The 22,621-nt window shown below is 44.0% G+C and overlaps 1 protein-coding gene across 1 annotated transcript; it reads left to right on the top strand.

The window, feature by feature from the left end:
- atp1a3b (ATPase Na+/K+ transporting subunit alpha 3b) lies at nt 1-20,915 on the top strand. Its single transcript, XM_034611023.1, is given in 25 exon segments — nt 1-162; nt 359-453; nt 11,072-11,185; nt 11,749-11,808; nt 12,055-12,258; nt 12,549-12,662; nt 13,032-13,166; nt 13,257-13,374; nt 13,555-13,823; nt 14,106-14,304; nt 14,413-14,657; nt 14,803-14,995; nt 15,429-15,604; nt 15,723-15,859; nt 15,948-16,098; nt 16,732-16,900; nt 17,134-17,288; nt 17,403-17,526; nt 17,741-17,850; nt 17,852-17,887; nt 18,399-18,529; nt 18,647-18,748; nt 18,861-18,936; nt 18,938-18,953; nt 19,315-20,915. Coding segments are annotated over 24 exon segments (3,069 nt in total). The 5' UTR covers nt 1-162; nt 359-447; the 3' UTR covers nt 19,344-20,915.
- The last annotated feature ends 1,706 nt before the right edge of the window (nt 20,916-22,621 follow it).

Below are 22,621 nucleotides of genomic sequence, written 5' to 3'. Positions count from 1 at the left end.
AGGGAGCGAGAGGTAGTTGTGCGGTCCGGTTAGTGCGTCTGGTCTTTCACCGCAGGAGAGCGACGGAGAGGAGGAACGCGTGCCCATGCGTGATGCTCCGCTTGAGACCGCAACATTTCATCTGACAGAGGAGGAGAGACGCTGTAGCTGTAGCCTCACAAGGTTTGAGAGACCATTCATTTTAACCAAGGGAGAAAAAAAATCATAACCTCAGAGCTATAGAGAGAAAACAAATCTTAACAAAAGGAAAAAAAAAAAAAAAAAAAAAAAAAAAAATCCCTGACGTCTTTTTTTTTTTTTCTGCTCGTATTCAATCAGGCTGAAAAAACAAACTCTTCTCACTCTTGTGTTTTCCAAGGCAGAGGCATTTAGACACAAACACACCGCGAGAGGCTGACACCTCTCAAGCCGTGCATCACCTGAGAGGAGAAGACTGACTGCGCCAACATGGGGGTAAGAGCGACCGTTCCAACTTCCTCTCATGCGTTGTTAGTCCCTTGTGAAGCGGCCTGAGAAGAGCCTTGCACGCGGGGAGAGATCCACACCGACGACCCTTTCTCTGCTATTTTTTTTTTTTTTTCCTCCCCCCACCTCCGTTATGGAAATCCCGGTTTGTCTGAGTGACATTGACTCTAATGCGGAACTGTGCTGTAGCCTGCGACAAACGGATGTGGCCGGTATTTTGACTTTAGCTTTCTGGTTGTGTCCTGCGTAGAAAAGCTGTATTATTAACATTTACGAGAGATGAAATAATGAGTATGTACGTGTTTGTGTGGTTGTCCTATGGATGTCAGGCCTTTACTGTGACTGTAACCTTGCCAGGCACAGTAGACCGTAATCGGTTTATTCTCAGAGGGAGAGAGGGTGTGGATGTCCCAGTGCGCTTCATCCATCACGTGTGATTTAAAAAATGATGTATTATATTTGAAGGTTTTTCTGCAAAAGTGCATGTTCGAAGACTTTCACCCCCACTGTCCTGTGTGACCTCCTCCTTGCGGCCCGCTAATCAGAGACCTCCATCCTCCTCTCCTCCTGCCCTCCCCCGGTGCCGGTGAGGAGGAGAGGAAGATGCCGTCGAGTCTCATCCTCGGCACCCTCGACGACCCATGCGTCATAATGCGGTTACCGGGAATAAGCGCCTCACCAGCTTATTCCCCCCTTTAATTTGTGACATAACAGGGGACTGGTTAATCGCCAGCAGTGAGCACATTTACGCACTCACACTATAGATTAATCACACGATGCGTCCATGCAGCAGAGTCAAATTTGACTGGGTGACTTTGGAGAGGGGGCTTCTGCTGCATGTGATGCGGACCGTGAAACCATGAAACCCCGGCTGATCAGGTCCGATACACTTATCAGATGCATGTACATGATGCAGTGGCTGCTGCTGCTGCTGCAGAGCACAGCGCCACTGGTGAACGCCATGGTGCAGAAGCTGGTTTGCAGCCATTGCGCAATTTTCACTCCATCTTTTTTTTTTTTTTTTTTTTTGCTCCATCGCCATCCTGCGGAAGGAGTTGTAATTTTTAATCCCTCTCTCCGCGCTGAATGATGCGGTGGCGTGACTGCGGAGAGAGGACCGAGCGCTGCTGGGAGACATCTGCCGCCCTCTGGGCAGCGCAAACCGGTGACATCGCAGTGACACCAGCTGATGAAGAATTTGCCCCCACCCCCACCCCCCTGCAGCATCTCTGCGGGATGTAGTGGGTTTCAGGAGGTGGGGGAGGGGTGTGCTGCGGTGGCTCACAGGGTATCCATTGATGCTGCATGTGAAGGCCATCCCGCCATCATCGTTGGGCACTGCGTCAAAGGGGATGGGATCGCAAATAAAGTGCTTGCGCACGTACTGCTGCCGTGTGGAAGATTGATTTAAACAGTGTGAGGAGGCTGTCATTTCGTTAGATATCCACGGCTCTCCAGAGATCTGCAGTAGGCCGCAATGATAAATGCGCGCTGAGGTGACCCTGAGAGGGATGTGGGGGGATGGATGCGAGGATGGAGCCATGAATGGATGCGTGCGCACCGGGGCATCTTATTACAAACGCGTCGCCGGTCCCTTCACAATCTCCCAGTATATCTCTGTCCGAATTTCGCACTGGCGCACTGTGCGATGGCACCGCCAGCTGTCCTTTCCCAAGGCCGCAGTGGGCACCGCTTGCGACGCGCCTGCTGCGTCAAACCGGGGGCGGGGCCTGTGCTGTGGAAATTCCCTGTAAAGAACTGTGATAGGCTGGCAAGAGAAGCCACGCAGAAGGGAGCGAGTTGCAGAGATGCTGTAGAGCAAAGCCTGCATCAGGAATACCAGAGAGAGAGAGAGAGAACATTCAGTCAATGGCACAGAGTCAGATGTTATTCTAAACCTAAAGATTTCACATTTCCTCTCAGCTCATTGCTCTGCAGTGATGCAGCTCCACGTTGCAGTATAGCTGGTGTAGATGAAACTGTGGAATGGATGTCAAGAGAGATGGTGATGAAGGGCTGCACACATGCATGGGCCTCTGGTTTTCACCTTCAGACACGTGACACTGATGGGGGGATGGTGCCACCGCGGAGAGAGCCACAGGGACAGAGAGAGCGAGGGGAGGGGCAGATACAATAGGGAACGGTTTGCAGGTGTGGAGAGAGAGGGATTTAAAGTGGGGGAGGAGGTGTAAGAGGGGGGAGGGTGGCCTGGCTGCATATCCTGTTACAGGATAATGACCTGAGGCTCACATTACCATGGCTCCTGTTTCCTCGTGCTGCGCTTTGTGGGATTGGTTAACAGAGGGGGGGTGAAGAGACAGACGGGATAGGGAGAAGACGGATGGGGTTGGGTGGATGATCCTTTATAGGACATTGACTGAAGGGTGAATGTTGTGGTGGAGGAAAGGATGGAGAGGTGTGTGGTGTAGGTGGGTCACTATGGGAGGAGAGATAAAAGACAGATGTCGTAGTAGCAGTGAGGCCTTGTCAGAAGGTCATGCAGACTGGGGGAATGGCGGAGCTGCTCTGAATGCAGCATGGCTGTGGCGAAGCTCCTGTGAACACTGAGTTCACTCTAAGACTTTGATTAGACTTACAAATTACCTAATGTCCTGGAGTAAAGGTTTAGAACAGCATGTGCTTTCACGTTGGCTCTTGTGCAAGGAAAAAGAAGAAGTTAGAGGCTGTTTGTGGAAGATGGATGTGTGTGGCCTCTGCAGAGGCCCAGCCCTCAGTTTGGTGCAGAGTGCTGCGCATCCCTCCCCACTGCACCTGCTGCCTGATGCTGATAGGCTGAACTGTACCGCGACTGATCTGTCCCACACGTTGCAGGAACCAGTAAGAAAGCGTGTCCACGCGGGGTCTGATCTGCCGAGTGGCCTCCCCTCCTGCATAGCCACCTGGGATGTTGTGCCTCTGAGGGCTAGGGGTCAATTAAGGTCAATATGGCGACTCTTTGAAATGACCCTCCATTGTCTTCATGAATCCTATTGATGGTTTCTGATCAATAGATATCCCCTGTAATGAGGACATTGTCCTTAGTGAGAGTTCTAGTGAAGGACAGAGTCCAGACTTCTCGTGCCTCAGCAAAAAAAAAGAAACATGCAGCTTCTCTCCTCACTAATGTGAAGCTGACAGGATGAGGCCTGAGCCTGTGTAATGCTAATAGAATGTAAAGGTCAGTTCTGTCTCTATCATACATTACTTTAAAACAAGACTACAGTAGTAGTACTGTGATTTATAAGCCTAACAGTTTTCTAACTGTAACATGTGGATGGGCTCCCATAATGAGGGTGACTCAGAACAGTTAGGTTGCCTAACTACAACAACATGACTAATTCAGGGTGTTGTCCTGGAAACACGTGTACGTTTGTGAAGTGTGTGAGTATGTGTGCATGTTCCTGCATGACTACACCAAAACCTGAGTATAACACTGCAGAGCATCAATGGATAAAGGATTGTTAAAATCTTTATTTTTTATTTATTTCGGCCATTCAGTAAAAAGTAAAAGTAGTTTTTCAACAACAGTAATTATATTTTTGAGGAGTGAATGGTGAATTATTTCCAATTCATTTGTATCCATTGGATACAATAGATCCTGCCTTGAAATTACAGCGACACATGCACAGGTTGAGAATCTGATATGCTAATGGGTTTTTCGGGCAGCTGTGCAGTCAGCAGCTGTGTATGACTGAGCATGCACGCACATCTGCATGTCTCTGTGTGACCATCTGCCTGATGATGAATCCTACAGTGTCCTTCCTCACACCGTGGCGAGAGGCCATGTTCACTACGAGCGCCAACGAACCAAGATTTACAATGTTCAACTAGATTCACTCACACAAACTACAGTAAATGTAGACCCTTCAGACCTGAAGGGGGTGGGCAGTGCATTGTGTCGAACTGAAGTTACACAATTGTCTCTGTGGGATGAACAGATGAAGCTGAAGGACAGACAGATGGACAGGAGGGTTTTCAATCTAAATTGGGATTATCAGTTTTATTTCTTACTTTTGTTTATTTTGAGGGTTTTGAACAGATCACAACACAGATGACTGAGAGTTAATCTCTCCTTGTCCCTTTGTGTTCATGTAGTTTAGGATTAAGTGGTTTCTTAGCGGACTTATGTTATTGTATACATATACCAATTATTTTAGTGTTTAATTAAAACAATAGCACATAGTAGTAGGAGAAATCTTTTTTGGGACAGTTGTAGTCAATGTCTCTTTCTTCCAAAAATATTTTATGCACACCGCACATTTTCTTCTTCAGATCTGATACCTTGATTCTCCCCCTTTTGATGTGTGCTCACTTTGTTAAATACAAGGATAAGAAGCCTTCACATCAATCTCAAGGCTGATATGGATAAGTGAGACAGATATCTGGACTTGTCTCTTTCAAAAGGCATCCAACTCATTATCGGCTGTTAAAAATAACTCTTTTATCAGCATCCCTTATCCAGCAATGATGAGAAGCCGCACACCAGATTATTTGGCAGCAGGACTTGAAATGTGGAGATTGAATTCATATATTTACTGAGAGAGAACGGCAGAGAGATACAGAGAGAGAGATGAGCAGAGTGGGCTAATCCAGCGTAGTAATCAGACTAGCTAATCCCAACAGCCGTGTCCCTTGGTCCCCAGCCTGAGCCCCCCTACTGGGGCCCAGAGCCCTGCCACCCTACTGCAAGAAACAGCAGATGGTTCAATGACCTTGCAAGGTCACACACACACACACACACACACAGAGGCAGATGCATGCATGCAACAACGCGTATACACACACACCACACATTGTTGCACATGCTAAAATAAAATTTTAAGAATAGACATTTAAAAAAATATAGTTTTACAAATATTTATTGAAATTAATGCATCATGATTACATCCTCTTGCAGTTTAAATAGGTTTAAATAAATTAAACATTTTCCCATAAAGGATTTAGCTTTTTTTCCATGCGTAATTCATATATAGAGCATAAGAATGAAAGTATTGGTACATATATAGAACATATATGACACCAAAATATTTTTTTATATATACAACTCAAACATATTTATGTATTTTCTCTGCTGTGCAATCTAAAACCCACTGTCATATTTTTGTTAAAAAATTAAACACATAACAAGGCCATGATGTGGATTCCATATGTTCAGTGGAGGGAGACTGATGTGACGCTTTAATATGGCTGCTCTGTACAAAAAAGCAAGTGGAGACACCTATAGGTATTACTAACGCTGCAGTGGTTGATGAAGTAAGAACTAAATCTGGAGCACGGTGACGCTCCTTCCAACCACTTCCTATGACTCATGTAAAGAGAAAGAGAACAGCACTGCAATGCCAGATATTTCCTCTTCCCTATGCGTGCTATAGAAGGGGAAGAACAAAGGGTTACATCCCAGTCAAACCCACTATCCGGGGGCCTGTCCTGACATGCTCAACACGCTAGTTCTCACAGGTGCCACTCCCAGATTAAACTAAGTGGGTACATAATGTGTAGATATAAGAGATTAGTCTCACTTTATTTCTTGATGCCAAAATATATTATATCTTTGTAGTTTTAAAACCGTTAGTAAGAGGTTTAGTTTGTCTTGAACGTGTGTAACACTGTTTACGTCCACAATAGGTCTCAGGAAGGCTTTTTTGATAAGCTCTTTTTGAGCCATGTCTTATATTTGTCTTATTTTACCGTTTTATTCCAAGATCACAATGTCTCTGCCTCTCTACTCCACATCTCCCTCAGTCTCTCTGCCGCAATGCGTGTAGTCGCTGCACATACGGACTGTAGCCAATACAATGACTCACCTCTGCTCGCACACACACCTGCACACACAAAAACCCACTTCATTTCTCTCCGTCTCTTTGCCTGTCCTGCATTATACAGCAGTAAATACAGTGTCCAATTACAGAGGCATCAAGTATTTCTTGTCACAGATCACATCAGGGGATCCTTGGAGTACCAGGCCATGGACGAGCTGCGTCACCATGCCAATGGCCGCGCCGGTCACCATGGTTACAGTGGTTGCCCTCCAAACACACTCATCAGAGTTGGTCACACAAGGAGACAAAAATGCGAGGTTTAGTTTGGTTACCCGGAGCAGGCCCTACAGAATACTTTATGATCCAATCAAACACACACAACCGGACAATGTGGAGCTCTGGCTCAATTGAATTATTGACATTTTAAGCATGTTTTAACAAGCCAATATGTAACTGGGTGAGAACGATTTCAATATGTAATCCATAGAGGATCGTGGAATTTTTCATTTCCTGATGATGTCAGAGATGTGTCTGCACATCAGTCTGCTCGTCGCTTGCGCCTCTGGGAGAGCGGCCGTCTGTAATTCCAGCCACGGGTCTCTGTTTCCTTCCTCAGTACAGAGGGGGGCTCATTACATTACCCAGAGCTGTGTGAGACAGCTGGACACCGACACTCAAACAGGCAGGCAGCAGCCGACTTTGATGTTGTCTGCATATGAAAAGACTCTTTTGATTGTATATGCACTAAATATAGACACAATCTGTCTCTGGTGAATAGAGGAGTAAAGGAGTAATAGAGTAATAAAGGAGAGGCAGCAGATACAGATGAAAGACAAAACTAAAGAGATCAGAGGATAATAGACATGTGAGTCTTCTTTCTTCTTTTACCTTGTGGGCGTCGTGACTGAGGCAGTGTTTAGAAACTGGAGATACAATGAGAAGAGACGACATGGTAAGGGACTTACTATTTAGCATTTATAAAATCAAATTATAAATGTTTAATGAACATTTTAAAATGTTTTTTAAGGTACGATATTGGTCAACTATGACAGAAGACCTATTTATTTCATTACATCTACTTCACCATATTGTCATTTATCACCTGTTTATAGACCACATTGTCCGCAATGACATTCATATCTGATTACCACTACTTTATAACGTGTTATAAATGTATTATTAGTTGTTTATATACTACTGATGAATGCTGAATTAGATGACTTAAAGAAGCAGGATGTGGGGGGATGGACTGGCTTGGTAGGCTGCCCCTTGTGTCATTAATGATTGAGGGGCAAGCACACACACACACACCCAGACACACCCACAAAGCAACACGGGTATGTACATAACATAATCACAATGTAAAGACACACTAAAGATAAATAAGCAACCTCTCTTTTCTCTGCTGAGAACCACTCATTCATATCTGCAAACGTCTGCACACAGAGAAACCTGGGGTGTGTGTATAATCTATTAACATATAGGAGCACACACTCTCAAAGTGACACACACTCCATAAGTGGGGTTGTGCAATCTATTAGAGTGGGGTCACTGCGGGTCAAACACTGACACAGAGTCAGCAGACAAAGACTGGTGGTCAATATCTAATTAGAAGCATGAGATGAGAGTGACAACTGTTCCTTTCTGTCTTTCACTCTCCATCACTCACTCTCTGTCCCTTCCTCCACCCTCCTCTCCCTCTCATTACCTGTCCCTGCTTCTCACCTCCCACGGATATCTCCCGTTCCATGTGCCCGGTCATGTCTGTCATCCGCCCCCCTTCACATCCATCTCCCTCTGTCTTTACTTTTCTCCCACATGTCGTTTTTGTTTGGCACGACTCGCCACCTCCCTACCAACCACATCTATTGTCCGGGCATGTGTGTGTTTGTCTGAGTGTGACAGAGAGAGAAAGAACTGTGTGTGCTCCTATTTTTTATTATCAATTTAAACGTGCATGGACTCAGAAGTCCAGGTGTGCTGCGGAGCTCACAATGCACCTTAAATGTTTTTACAGTGCTCATGTGTTGTTTATGGAAAATCTAGCCACAGTATTACATCTATATGAATCTGCACTCACACACCTGCCAGTCTGTCATCTTCTAAATGAAGCTGCCAAGTTGAAAATGAGGCAAATCCACATGTTATTCAACGGCTCTTTGATTTTTAAATCGATATATAGAGCCGCCTTTCATTACCTGAATCTACAGTGGAAAATATGTACACATCTGTAATATAAACATATGATATGAGCACACTCCCACACACGCACACACTAGAACACACACACATATCCAGGGTTTGTCTCAAAGGGGGCAGCAGTACTTTTCCACTGCATCAGTCTCTGCTCGATGCATCTCTGTCTCACCAGGCCTGCCTGGTCTTGCTGCAGCAAGAGATTTGTTCACCTGCATCCGTTGTTGCAGAACTCTGTGTGTGTGTGTGTGTGTGTGTGTGTCTGTGTGTGTGTGTGTGTGTGTGTGTTTGCGTGTGTGTACTTGCAGGTGCATTGGCAATGCGGGCAAACTGCTTCCTCCCACTGACACACTATTCCCTGCCTGACATGCGTGAACGGATGGTTTTGTTGTTTACTTTGAATGCAGAAGTGGTCGTTGAACAGCCGTTGCCCAACAGCTCAGTACGATGAGTGAGAGTTGGCCTCGGTGGCGTGCGGTGACTTTGAATACTCGAGAACAAACATCCCAAAGAATGCTGCTCCCCCTCTGCTTGACAAGCCCAAGTCTTTATAAACACTGTCTGGTAGTCAACCAGGGACAATGAAGACCTTCACCAGTGTTTGCCTTGCTTGTCTTGATGGTATCTCATCCACATGTTGCCTCTTGAAGCCTTTTTATGATAGACTAGTAAAACAGGTCTTTGTAACCATGTACACATTTAATATGTAGAGGTGTGATTTCACAACAGATTTTCCCAAGGGCAGCACAGTGGGAAATGCAGTGGCAAGTTTATCTTTGTAACATAATTGTGTGACTCCAGGTGTGTTTGGTTTGGGTGTATGTTTGTCAAACAGTATAAGTGGAGGTCTTAGAATCCTGACTCACACTCTCTCACTGGTGCTTTTGCAAATATACTTGTTAGATAAGTAAATTTGAACAAAGAATCCATTAATTTTAAAATAATCAGACTTCCTCCACACCAGTTTGTCTTTGTAGTTCATATCAGATGTGAACAAAACTGTCAAGCAGCAGTTACATGGACATTGTGCACTTCTGAAAATGTTGCTACCCTGTTGTACCACTAGAGGGTGTTTTCAGCAGTAAATTTCAGCATACAGTGCAAGTTAAAGGCTCAGTGTGTAGAATTTGGTGACATCTAGTGGTGAAGTTGCATGTCACAACTGAATATCCCACACCTCACCCTCCACTTCCAGACAAGGAGAATCTGTGGTAGCCTTCAGTCATAAAAAATGTAAACGTGTTAAGTTTGTCCAGGTTGGACTATTGCAGCAGTTGTCAGTCTCACATAAATTCCTATTGTCTGTCAAGGGAAGAAGGTGGATGTGCAAAGGTTTCTGATTTCTAATGACGAGTCATTAGCTCTGATCTAACACAAGTTACCAAGGAGATTTTAACCTTATAACCTCATCCACTGATGCTCTGATGCACATGCATTAATCTTATATTAAGATAATTGACCATCATTGATTATCAGTTAGTTATTGATGTCTATGTTCAATCTTAGGTGGGTTTTAAAGCTCTACTCAGTCATGCCTGCAAACCCCTGCGTCGAGGTTATCACTATATATCTGACTTTATTGATCCACCACCAAGGGCAGTTTCCTTAATGTCTCAGCTGTGTCGATGAAGGGCCCGTCCACTGGGACCTGCTCATGTCACCTCTGACCTCTGATGAGGGACATTTATATCGACGCGCTCTAGTGGTCATGTTGCTCTCCTTCAGGACGTCATTAAGCTACAGTTGCACTTATAGAGGGACTCCAATGTGCAGCAGTGGAGGAAAGTGTGGTTATTAATAGTCCACTCTCGTCTGGTTTAACAACATAAGCCAATTTCTTAGGGGACAGTTTTAGTAAGGAGCACACCATGATGTGTCTGTGTGTGGATTCCTTTAGTAATCTTGTCTTCAAAGTGCCTTTGATGTTTCTAATAGTGCAGAACTACTAGAATCAAATCAGAAACGTCTGTAACTCAGTTGGTCTGCAGCCTCTCTCTTGTCATGTCTTTGATGTTTGCTGCCAAGTGAAAAATGTTGGGACGCAGGAAGCCATTAATTAAAACCTTCAGGTTAAACCATTAACACTTGATTATGTTGGGATGTGTCCGTCAGGCACTTTTGGACATCAGGGCAAGAGTCCTTTGATCAAACGGACATGGCAGAGTGGTCCGCAGGCAAAGGTGTTAACGTGTGGTGATGATAGAGCACTCGGGCAAAGCAGACCTGCCGGGGGTGATGAATTTTCCCGTCACGTCACAATGATTCTTCGGATAATGGGTTTTTATGTTAATGCTTTTCATCTAATATCCCCCTCATAAACTCAGAAGAGTTGACATGATTACCTCCTGAGCAACGCAGGCCACTTCTCAAGGCCACTTCACAAGGAGAACAACGCTATAAACTGTACACTGACGTAAAGACATCTCAAGGACATTTAGGTGAAGCCCACTGGCTGTTTCTGTTTCAGTCCGTGACCGAATTGAATTACTTTTAGAAAGCCAAGCAAGATTTAATGCATTTCATAGTCCTGGTTCATACTATGCATTTGAACAAGCACAGGGAACAGCTAAGATTACACACGGAGGTGCATCCACCACTATCTCCTCATCCTAGTCCCAAGGCATGTATAAAACATATGTGTGTGTCTGTAGTATGGGCGGTCAGACAGTTACCGCGTTGCCACCACACAGGACAAAGTTAAGCGATCCCCCAAGAAGAAGCCGGGGGCCAAGGACATGGACGACCTGAAGAAGGAAGTTCCCATTGTGAGTAAAACCTACTTTTATCCCTAAATGTTGATGTTAAAGATGTTTGAGGTGTCATGTCAATCAAGAGCAGATTAATTCCATCATTATTTTTTAAAAGATATTCACACCATCCATATATATTAGTGTGAGAAAATGATTTTCAAATATTCCAAGAACATTTTTTTGCAGAAAAGAATAAAATAAAAATGCACTTATATCAATTCTTGTTGGAGAGAAGGGATTATATTTCTCTTACAAGCCAAATTCATGTATATTTTGCTGGTAAGAGGGTTGACTTGTCAGGAAATCATCACCTTGATCCCACAACTCAGCGCAAGAAACAATCACCAGGGTCGCCATACCTGGCTGCCCTGATTCTCTTATCTCTCAGGTGAACTGCATGCATGGACTAAATTTCTGATTACCTTGTGTATGCCATTCAGTGCTACGAAGCTCTTTACATTCCGGCATACCTCCTCTTCTAATCTGGACTACTTTCTACACATTATTCCTGCATGCAAAACAATAGCTCCACACTGTAACATGCAGAGTGGTGATTATCCCTGTGTGACGTTTTTCAGACGGAACACAAGATGTCCATTGAGGAAGTTTGCCGAAAGTTCCAGACTGACATCGTCCAGGTGAGTCTGTGATATCTGGTTCTCCCAGCGTGTACTGTACATCCATGGTGTGAGGCAGTTTTTCCAGTTGGCCACTAGATGGCATGAGGGCACCTTCATTGGTTTATTTCATGTTTAGACTCCTCAGCACAACCGTCCACTAGGCGCCATAGTCCTACTGAAGAAATATGAGAACTCAAAGACGTGTGTTTTCAGTGCAGACTTGTCTTTCTCCGCTAACTCTCCCCTCCTCCCTGTTCCCTCCAGGGACTGACCAATGCCAGGGCTGCAGAGTTCCTGGTTAGGGACGGCCCCAACGCCCTCACCCCTCCTCCCACCACCCCGGAGTGGGTCAAGTTCTGTCGCCAGCTGTTTGGTGGATTCTCCATCCTGCTGTGGACAGGCGCCATCCTCTGCTTCCTGGCCTACGCCATCCAGGCAGCCACAGAGGACGACCCCGCAGGAGACAATGTGAGCGCCTTACACGCACACACACACAGACACAGAAACCATCCCATACTTTTTCAACCAGCATATTCACATGTGGGCCATGTACGGCTCATTAACACATCCGTCTCACTCTGAAACACAGACATAAATAACAACTGGGGATTTGTCACTGTGCCCCTCCACTGCCCATGTATACTTATCTCTCTCTCCTCCTCTCTCTCTCCTCTCTCTCTCTCTCTCTCTCTCTCTCTCTCTCTCTCTCTCTCTCTCTCTCTCTCTCTCTCTCTCTCTCTCTCTCTCTCTCTCTCCAGTTGTACCTAGGTATCGTGCTCACAGCCGTCGTTGTCATCACTGGCTGCTTCTCATACTTTCAAGAGGCCAAGAGCTCCAAAATCATGGAGTCTTTTAAGAACATGGTGCCTCAGGTAAACACATTGACTCTGACTTTACATTCTTGAAAGTGACTATTTATTATTCTTTTAAAATATTTTGGCAGACGTCAGAAATGAATAGCTAATGTGTCTTTATGTACATGAACAATCTTTTACCACTACCTTTCTAATTATGTTGTGACAATGCAGAGACTTTGTTGCTCAGTCAAGTGTTTGTTATTTAACAAGGTCACAACAAAATAAGACCAAACAAAAATAAGAAAGATTACATAAAAGTATTGAAAATCAAAATATTAAAAATCAGGCATGAAAATATGTGTTACGCTATTATTTAAAATAAAAAAAGTAATACTCACTGGCTACTGTGTACACATGCGTGTGTCTCTGATCTCTCCCATGCAGCAAGCGTTGGTGATCCGTGAGGGTGAGAAGGTACAGATCAACGCTGAAGAGGTGGTGGCTGGAGATCTGATTGAAGTGAAGGGAGGAGACAGGATCCCTGCCGACATCAGGGTGGTTTCCGCTCATGGCTGCAAGGTTCATACACACACACACACACATACACACGAACAAACATTTAAACCCTTGCTTCTTGTTGTACAACGTTATTTTTCTGCTTCTTGATAGGTGGATAATTCCTCCCTGACAGGCGAGTCAGAGCCTCAGAGCAGGTCACCTGACTGTACCCATGACAACCCCTTGGAGACCCGAAACGTTGCTTTCTTCTCCACCAACTGTGTGGAAGGTATTGTCACCATGGCGATAGAATCACATTCTGTAATTAATTCTTGTGCCAGTGGTTGGATTCAACCCACGGAACTGAGCCATGTGATAAAAGTTCCTCCATGTGGTTACAAAACACAGATACTGACTCTATAAATTATATTTTTATAACACTATGTATCTGCTCTTTTTCCCAAACCAGGAACAGCACGTGGCCTCGTGATCTGCACTGGAGACCGCACAGTCATGGGTCGCATTGCCACACTGACCTCTGGCCTGGAGACCGGCAAAACCCCCATCGCTAAGGAGATCGAGCACTTCATCCAAATCATCACGGGCGTGGCCGTCTTCTTGGGCGTCACGTTCTTCATCCTGGCCATCGTCCTGGGTTACTCCTGGCTGGAGGCCGTCATCTTCCTCATCGGCATCATTGTGGCAAACGTGCCCGAAGGGCTGCTGGCCACAGTCACTGTAAGTGGACTCTTTATTAGACACTTATCATAGCATAGTATTTCCTCTTTTCCTTTCTTTTTTTTGATTTTATTTCTTGATTTTAGCACCCACCTTGTCTTCACTTTGTTTTATTTTGTCCATTTCACTTAAGGTTTTTAATATATATTGCTTTCTTTCTCTTTTAAATTCTAGAAAAATAAATATTAACTTGGTTGCTACTTATCTAATTGTACTATTTAATTAGAGAATTGATCTGTAATAGCTGAAGTGTTTTAACATTATAAATGTCTTTGTCCGCAGGTGTGTCTGACCCTGACCGCCAAACGTATGGCCAAGAAGAACTGCCTGGTGAAGAACTTAGAAGCTGTGGAGACCCTGGGCTCCACCTCCACCATCTGCTCTGACAAGACCGGCACCCTGACCCAGAACAGGATGACTGTGGCCCACATGTGGTTCGACAACCAGATCCATGAGGCTGACACCACCGAGGACCAGTCCGGTAAGTTAAGAAGAGAACACACACACACCCCTCACGTCTGAAAAATGTGTCTACTGGAAACAAGTACGACCACAATGATTAATGTCCACGTTTCTGTTCCTCGTCCAGGTGCCTCATTCGATAAGAGTTCAGTGACATGGCAGAATCTGTCTCGTGTCGCCGCTCTGTGTAACCGCGCTCAGTTCAAAGCGGGACAAGACTCAGTGACCATCCTGAAGCGTGACGTTGCTGGCGATGCCTCAGAGTCGGCCCTGCTGAAGTGTATTGAGCTGTGCTGTGGCTCAGTGAGGGCAATGAGGGATAGGAACAAGAAGGTGGCTGAGATCCCCTTCAACTCCACCAACAAATACCAGGCAAGTCATGGCTGGATATCACTGTGTACGCACAAGTAACAACACACTGTACAAATACACGGAGGTCAAAGGTCTGAGACCACTCAATGTGATATTTTCCTCCGAGAGTTTTATCTTAACTTTCATTTCCCTTCTCCGTCTTTAGCTCTCAGTGCACGAGACCGAGGATCTCAATGACAACCGCTACCTGCTGGTAATGAAGGGCGCCCCCGAGAGGATCCTGGACCGCTGCAATACCATCATGCTGCAGGGCAAGGAGCAGCCTATGGACGAAGAGTTGAAGGAGGCTTTCCAGAATGCTTACATGGAACTGGGAGGACTGGGAGAGAGAGTGCTCGGTAAGGATTGAAAGAACTGGAGAGAAGTAAAGAGGGATGGTCAGAGACAGAGAGGGAGAGAGTAGAAGTCAAATTGGGATTTTATTCCGTTATATTTATTTGTGATATGTATATTCTGCCTTGTATGGAAGTTCTTGATACCATAACATCTTTAAAAATCAATTCATTTAGCCTTATTAGCTAAACCTATACATTTCTGCTGTTTCTCCCATCATGTCATACTTTGTATGTCTGTTTGAGTTAAATGCTTTTAGTTGGACTCAAAGACAGTATGTAAAAAGGAAACCAAATCATCTTGATCCCCCCCTGGTGGCTAGCTGCTGCATCCCTTCCATCAGTTGGATCAGTTAAATTTGAAAATCTGTGTTGGTTCTTATACATATATTTATAAACGTCACAAATTTAACACTTCACATGTTTCTGTTCCTCCCAGGTTTCTGCCATGTGATGCTTCCAGAGGACCAGTACCCCAAGGGCTTTGCCTTTGACACAGACGATGTCAACTTCCAGACCGACAACCTTTGCTTCATGGGCCTCATGTCCATGATCGACCCTCCCCGTGCTGCTGTGCCTGATGCTGTTGGCAAATGCCGATCTGCTGGTATCAAGGTGAACCTTTATATATGATCTCTTTATTCCTCGCAGTGATTTATAAAACAGGTTCGGTTTCAAAATGACTTTGAAATCACGTGAAGAAACATAATCTTTGTTGCTCTTGACGTTGTAGGTCATTATGGTCACTGGAGATCATCCAATCACAGCCAAGGCCATCGCCAAGGGGGTGGGCATCATCTCCGAGGGCAATGAAACAGTGGAGGACATCGCAGCTCGTCTCAATATACCTGTCAGCCAGGTCAACCCCAGGTAAAGGATGTTTACAGAAAAACACACACGGTCGTATAAATGATGGTAAATTACGAGGCTACATGACAGTTTGAATGTCTTTGTTTAGGGATGCCAAGGCCTGTGTGATCCACGGTACCGACCTCAAAGAGCTATCTCAGGACCAGATGGACGACATCCTGAGGAATCACACAGAGATTGTGTTCGCCAGAACGTCCCCACAACAGAAACTCATCATCGTAGAGGGCTGCCAGAGACAGGTGGGAAGACGTTAAGATTATTATAAACTGTCTTATGGGCAATAAAATAGAAAATACCAATGTATCTTATTGTCTTTGTTTTTTACATTGTGCAAGTGCAGGGACCAGATTTTGAAGTATTGCTATACTTTTGCAACAGCAGATGGCGCTAGTTACCTGTTAAATGAAGATTCCCTGTCTGACAAAGAATGTTGTTTTTTTCACTGGGACTTTTAGATTGCTTTTGAGGACCACATTTTTACTTTAACGGACACATATTGAATTGTTATCAGTAAACATAGTTATAAATTATTCATATTAAAAATTTTAATTTGTTTTATTTGTCTGTTTAATTTGATAGTTTCATAAAAAGATAACCTTTGAATTGTTTATTCAAATCAATTTTTTTCTTATAAATGAAAACTACATTTGGTTTACTAAATTTAGTTTTGAATTTGAATTGATGCCCCTTTTGTTAGATGTGAAGTATCAACAAATACCATTTATTTATCTTTGACTTATTTATTTAGTCATATTGTGTTGATATAAATAAAAGGAGTTGTATTATCTGCCTCTTCTATAGATTGCTTCAAAAAGGGATAAATGCATTTAACAAATATTCATTAATTGACTCCCCTTTTTCGTCTCTCCCAGGGCGCCATTGTAGCCGTGACAGGTGACGGCGTGAACGACTCTCCTGCTCTGAAAAAGGCCGACATCGGTGTTGCCATGGGAATCTCCGGCTCTGATGTGTCCAAACAGGCTGCAGACATGATCCTGTTGGATGACAACTTTGCATCTATCGTCACAGGAGTGGAGGAAGGTGAGATGACAGAAAAAAGTTGAATCATTATAGAGGTTTTAATGAAAGGATCTGAAGAATACGAGTGGAAAGAGGAGGATGGGATTTGTGAAATGCTCGTGTGAATGAACTAAACCAAAAATTGTTCTGACACAAAATTGGAGCTCTGACCTAAAGAGTTGAAGTTCTAGATAATTCTAGATCAGTGGATGTACTCAGTATGTGATGTAACCCGTCGGCATCTCTCTCTTTAGGCCGCTTGATCTTTGATAACCTCAAAAAATCCATCGCCTACACACTCACCAGCAACATCCCAGAAATCACACCCTTCCTGCTATTCATCATCGTCAACATCCCCCTGCCACTGGGAACCATCACCATCCTCTGTATCGACCTGGGAACTGACATGGTGAGAGCGGATCAAACACAGACAGATTCATCTTTCAGACACAGTGAATCCAGCTGTTGTTGATGCAACACCTCACACGTAACTAAAAGTTCAAGTGTGTTCCTCGTCTCTCAGGTTCCAGCCATCTCCCTGGCTTATGAAGCAGCAGAGAGCGACATCATGAAGCGTCAGCCCAGGAACCCATTCAGGGACAAGCTGGTGAACGAAAGGCTTATCAGCATCGCCTACGGACAAATTGGTAGGTGGACTGAAGACTGCACCTCTGATCCACGCTGTGAATTGTTTTTGATCTGGATTGAAGTTTGATCCTAGTGGCCTGAAAGTAGTTTTGTGTCTTTATCCTCCTCGAACTGCACGGTTATCTTTGGACCTGTGTTTTTGGTAAAGCTGGATAAGGAAGATGGAAAACTTAAAAATATGTTATTAAATCTCTGTTTGTGTCTTTTCTTCAGGTATGATCCAGGCTCTTGGAGGGCTTCTTCGCCTACTTTGTCATCTAGCTGAAAATGGCTTCCTGCCCACTCGACTAGTCGGCATCAGGCTGGATTGGGACGACCGCTCTAACCAACGACCTGGAAGACAGTTATGGACAACAGTGGGTAAGTGTATCGTGAGCGGTTTTAAACATTTAAGGAGTTGGATTATTTACTTTTTTTTGTTTATTTTCGATTGTTTAATTTAAGATTGATATGTAATTTAGTAATTTCAAAAATAACAAAAATTAAGAATTCAAATATATCAAATAAAAAAAGGCAATTTTTGATATCTCCAACATAACCACAAACTATTGCTGATATGTTGCTTTGTATAGCATATTCATTAAATCAGTGAGAATATATACAATAAAAATGTTTCAGAGTGAAAATTATTTTGTATTTATAATATTATTTTTGTATTTATAACAAGTTTTTACATACTATTTCATATTCATTGAGTATATTCTATATATTTTAATATAATATTTTATCAGTTCAAAATATGTTAAAATCTAAATTAATTTTGGATATGTTGCATATTCAATAAATAACTAAATTGAAGTGAAACTGTGTGTGTTGATGTTTAGGTTTTGATGTTTTATCTCATGGTCTTTCTGTGCTTTCCTTTCCTCAGACATACGAGCAGAGGAAGATTGTGGAGTTCACGTGCCACACAGCCTTCTTTGTCAGTATTGTAGTTGTGCAGTGGGCTGATGTCATCGTCTGCAAGACCAGGCGTAACTCTGTGTTCCAGCAGGGCATGAAGTGAGCCCCACAACTCCACTGTGACGCAGCACAATGTGATCTGCACTGATGCTTGCAGTTGTCTCATTCTCTGTATCATCATTTCTCATCGTTAATATTTGTTGTTTCTCTGCCCAGGAACAAAATCTTGATCTTCGGCCTGTTTGAAGAGACAGCCCTGGCTGCCTTCCTGTCCTACTGCCCAGGCATGGATGTGGCACTCAGGATGTATCCTCTAAAGTGAGCGCCATATCCACACACATGGATGAACCTTGAGTCACTTCTCTGCTGTTAAGATGTTTGGTGTCGGCTTATTCATCTCTAATCATTCTGCTTCTCCTCTTGTCCACAGACCCAGCTGGTGGTTTTGTGCATTCCCATATAGTGTTTCTCATCTTGTTTATGATGAAGTCCGAAAACTGCTCATGCCGCAGGAATCCTGGAGGTGAGTGTCCTTTCTTTACACCTTAAACCAAAGTTCTTATGACTGAGTAGTTTGATGAAGGACCATGTTCTAGACATTTCTTTGGGTCGGCGTTAAACTTATCAAAAACTCATGGTGACGACAAGATTCCATGAAGTCTCTGCACTTAACTGAGAAGCTGTCCAGCACATGCCCCCCCGGAAAACACCAATATGTATAATAATGAGAAGTTTTTTGTGCTAAGCTAAGCTAACTGATTAGATAGATTTTGTTTTGTCTTGGTTACAATCAAACCAACCAACAGACGGACAGGGGTGAAAACATTCTAAATATATTGTCTAACAAACAAACATTTCTCTTCTTTGTCTCATTTGCACTCCAGGTTGGGTGGAGAGGGAGACATACTATTGATCAACGGAGCGTCTCCGCTCAAACCCCCTTCATCTTCCACTTATTTCTCCCTCCCGTCACTCCATCCCCGGCAAGACACACCTTCAGACGCCCCGCCCCCCCGCCCCCCTTAAAGACAGAAACCGCTTTGAAGCAATTTTCATCAAAACTGCCCCAAAGATTAAAAACAGCAAAAGCACCTTTACAACTTTCTACACTGACCCGCCCCCCTTACTCCCATCTCCTATGATACTCTTTGCATGTGTTCTCTCACTGCTGTGTACATAAACCAATATATCTACCAAACGGCAGCTGCATATTGTGTATGTAGATTTGAATGAGCTAAGGATACAAAGGGAGTGTCTATGCTCTGCAAAAAGGGCCATCCAGCTCCTTCCTCCCTCCCGCTCTCCCGCTCCCCTCGTCTCCCTGTACCTCCGCTCCTATCACCTCTCTCCTCTCCCTCCTCGCCATCCCTTTGCTTGTCCTCCAATCACACACACACACACATATAAAGATCACACGGTGAGATCCCACCGCCGACACCACTTCGACTGCCACCTCTTGCCTCCGTCTCATGTCTGTGGAGGACCAGTGGAGTGACCATCTCCCTGTTGTTCTCGCTGGCGTCCATTTTCCTTCTCCTCTGTTTCTCAACGGCCACTGTGTTGTTGTTTTTTTGATATATGTGGGGTAGGGGGAGGGGGGGTGTCAATGGTTTTACCTGTCTTTATTTTTTTAATTTCCAAACGGGAGGTTGGGTATGTGAGAGCTGCTTTTCCTCATTTAGGCCTAACAAAGCACACCCCATGGCGTCCTGTCCCTCCTCTCTCCCCCTCTGTCTCTCACACCCCTGCCCTCCCCTCCCTCCCTCCCGCCCCCCGTTTGTCTCTGTTTGTGTGCACTGTGTGAACCATCGTCCTTGTTAATAACTATTACAGTACACCCACCCCCAAGTTGGTAAATGCAACTCAATCTTTCTGTGTGCTCTAGGAAATCTATATAATTCTATACTGAATTTAAATGAAACAATAAAAAAAAAAACATGTTGAAAAACAGCTCAAGAGAGACACTCATGAGGAAGAACATTAACAAAACTGTTGAGATAGGAAAAAGTGAGAGACGTGCGTCTCTCGTTTTATTTTATTTGTTTGGTTTCAATTATTTTTTTGCTGGTTTTCCAGGAGGCTACTGTAAAAATGTAACAGCAGAGCAGGGTTTTAGATTCGTGTTTCTAAGGCTGTCAGGTTCCTATCACTGCAGGTGTGTGTCGGTATGATGTGGTGCAGTGTGTTGTGCTGTGGTGAGTGGTGAAGATGCGTCCATGTGCCCGGGGTCTGTTAACCGGACTGGATCCAGGCCTGGTTCCCTCCAGGTCCTGGTGCTCGTCTGTTCTGACCCGGGTCTGCGTGCATGTTTGTGTTGGAGACCAGTGAAGGGCCAGCGGTCTCAGGCTGGGTCTATCTCAGATGGCTGAAAGGGTTGAAATTCAAGAAAAAAAATAAATGAAATAAAAACACAACTAGTAGAACATGTGTGTCAAATAAATGAAACCAACACCAATAAAACATCTAGAACATTTATTACAACTCAGACGTGTCTGTGTTTCTTTCTGTCTCTCTCTTTGACTTTTGAAGCACAATAAGCTTTACTCTCATTCTACTCTTTCCTCTTGTTATTACTTCCTCCTTTTCCTCTGGTTTAGTTTGATAAAGCGTGATTAAGAAAAGGCTACTCCCCCAATTTCGTAACCCAGGGAAGAACCAATTAAATGTTGGTGTGGATCAATAAGGGGCTAATTTCTCAGAGAATAATTGTTCTATCTTGATTTTAAAAATCAAGCATGTTTAGCGAACTGATATTTATGAGTATGTGCAATTTGCTGTAGATCCAAATAAAAATCTGCATCTAGTGAAATTAAATGTGGTTTCTAAAAAGACTGTGCACCACTCTAGTCTGCTAATCTATATCTATAGCCCTGCAAGACAACTCTCCACTGGGAAACGTTTTTCTGAAAGATTTTAGCCTCAGTAAATATGTTTATAGCTACTCCTACTTATCAGCCCCATGGTTATCAGAATATATGAATTCAAATATGCAAATAAACCATCTAAATTAATTTCATCACATTATGAAGTTCATATGATATGAATTTATTTGTATAATTGAAGCAACAATTAAAAGAATAAACAGTTTTAGTCTTAAACGTGAAGGATGCCACCTAGTGTTATGAGTTAATATGCACTTCAACCTGCAATCTGCGTAACATTAATTTGCCATAGGAGCACGAGTTGGCAGCAGCCCAGGGTAATGCACCAAACCACTCCGTACATGTGCTGGCCTCGTCTGTGACTTCAAGAGGATGAGAATCACTGTAGCAGCAGAAAAATGAACAATATTTTATTTCCCAACATAAATAATAATACATAAGTAATGTATTTGGGATAGAATGACACAATTTGTTATTAATAAAAGTTGTTATTTCCAAAAGGTGACTTTCCTTCAAACAGGCACGGTAGTATATGTTTATCTTCAGGGAACAGACTGCAATCGTGCTTCCTCCCTGTGCCACAGGCGTAATCTATTTTAAATGAACCTCTTATTGCCCGGCGAGCGCCCGAGTCTAATAAATTATACACAATATACTGCTCTGTAACGTGAGAGATAAGTACTGTTAGAGGTCACTTTGCTGCATCCAGAGAAAATGTAGCACATGTCCCTTTGAGTAAGTGACACAAAAACTTTCTGGCACCACTAAACCACCGTCCAATGACAAATGCAGCGTCTCCTGCTCATACATACACACACGTGCACACCCACTTTCTGTCACTCTCGCTGACAAACACGCTCACACTCTCACCCTCTCTCTAATTTCCCCTGTGTCTCTGCAGTGAGCTCACTGCAGTGCGACTCTCCTCTCTCCCCTCTCGACACCCTCCGTATAATAGAATATCGATCGCTCGCCTTTGCCGCAGTGTGTAAGCGAGTGTGTGTGTGTGTCTGACTACGGCCCTCCAAGGTCATCGCCATGGCAACCTGAGCATGGGGGTGCTCTCGCTGCGCTGTCACAGACCACAGGTCACGGGGGTCACATGAAACGGGGGACAAGAGGGGGACCGTGGGGGGGGGACGAGAGGGGGTTGGTGAGCGCTGCAGTGTTGTGTACTACAGACAGAGAGAAGAGGAGCCAGGAGTATTTGAACTGTCCTACTCCACTGTGTATTCAGACCCGAGCAGAATAATGAAGAAATGTACAAACTAAGTGCAGAGGGCCACTGAGTTCAATGCAACTCCTGCCA

Source organism: Hippoglossus hippoglossus, chromosome 16 (genome assembly GCF_009819705.1).
Source record: "Hippoglossus hippoglossus isolate fHipHip1 chromosome 16, fHipHip1.pri, whole genome shotgun sequence".
Lineage (NCBI taxonomy): Eukaryota > Metazoa > Chordata > Actinopteri > Pleuronectiformes > Pleuronectidae > Hippoglossus > Hippoglossus hippoglossus.
This window is presented reverse-complemented; position numbering and strand designations above follow the sequence as displayed.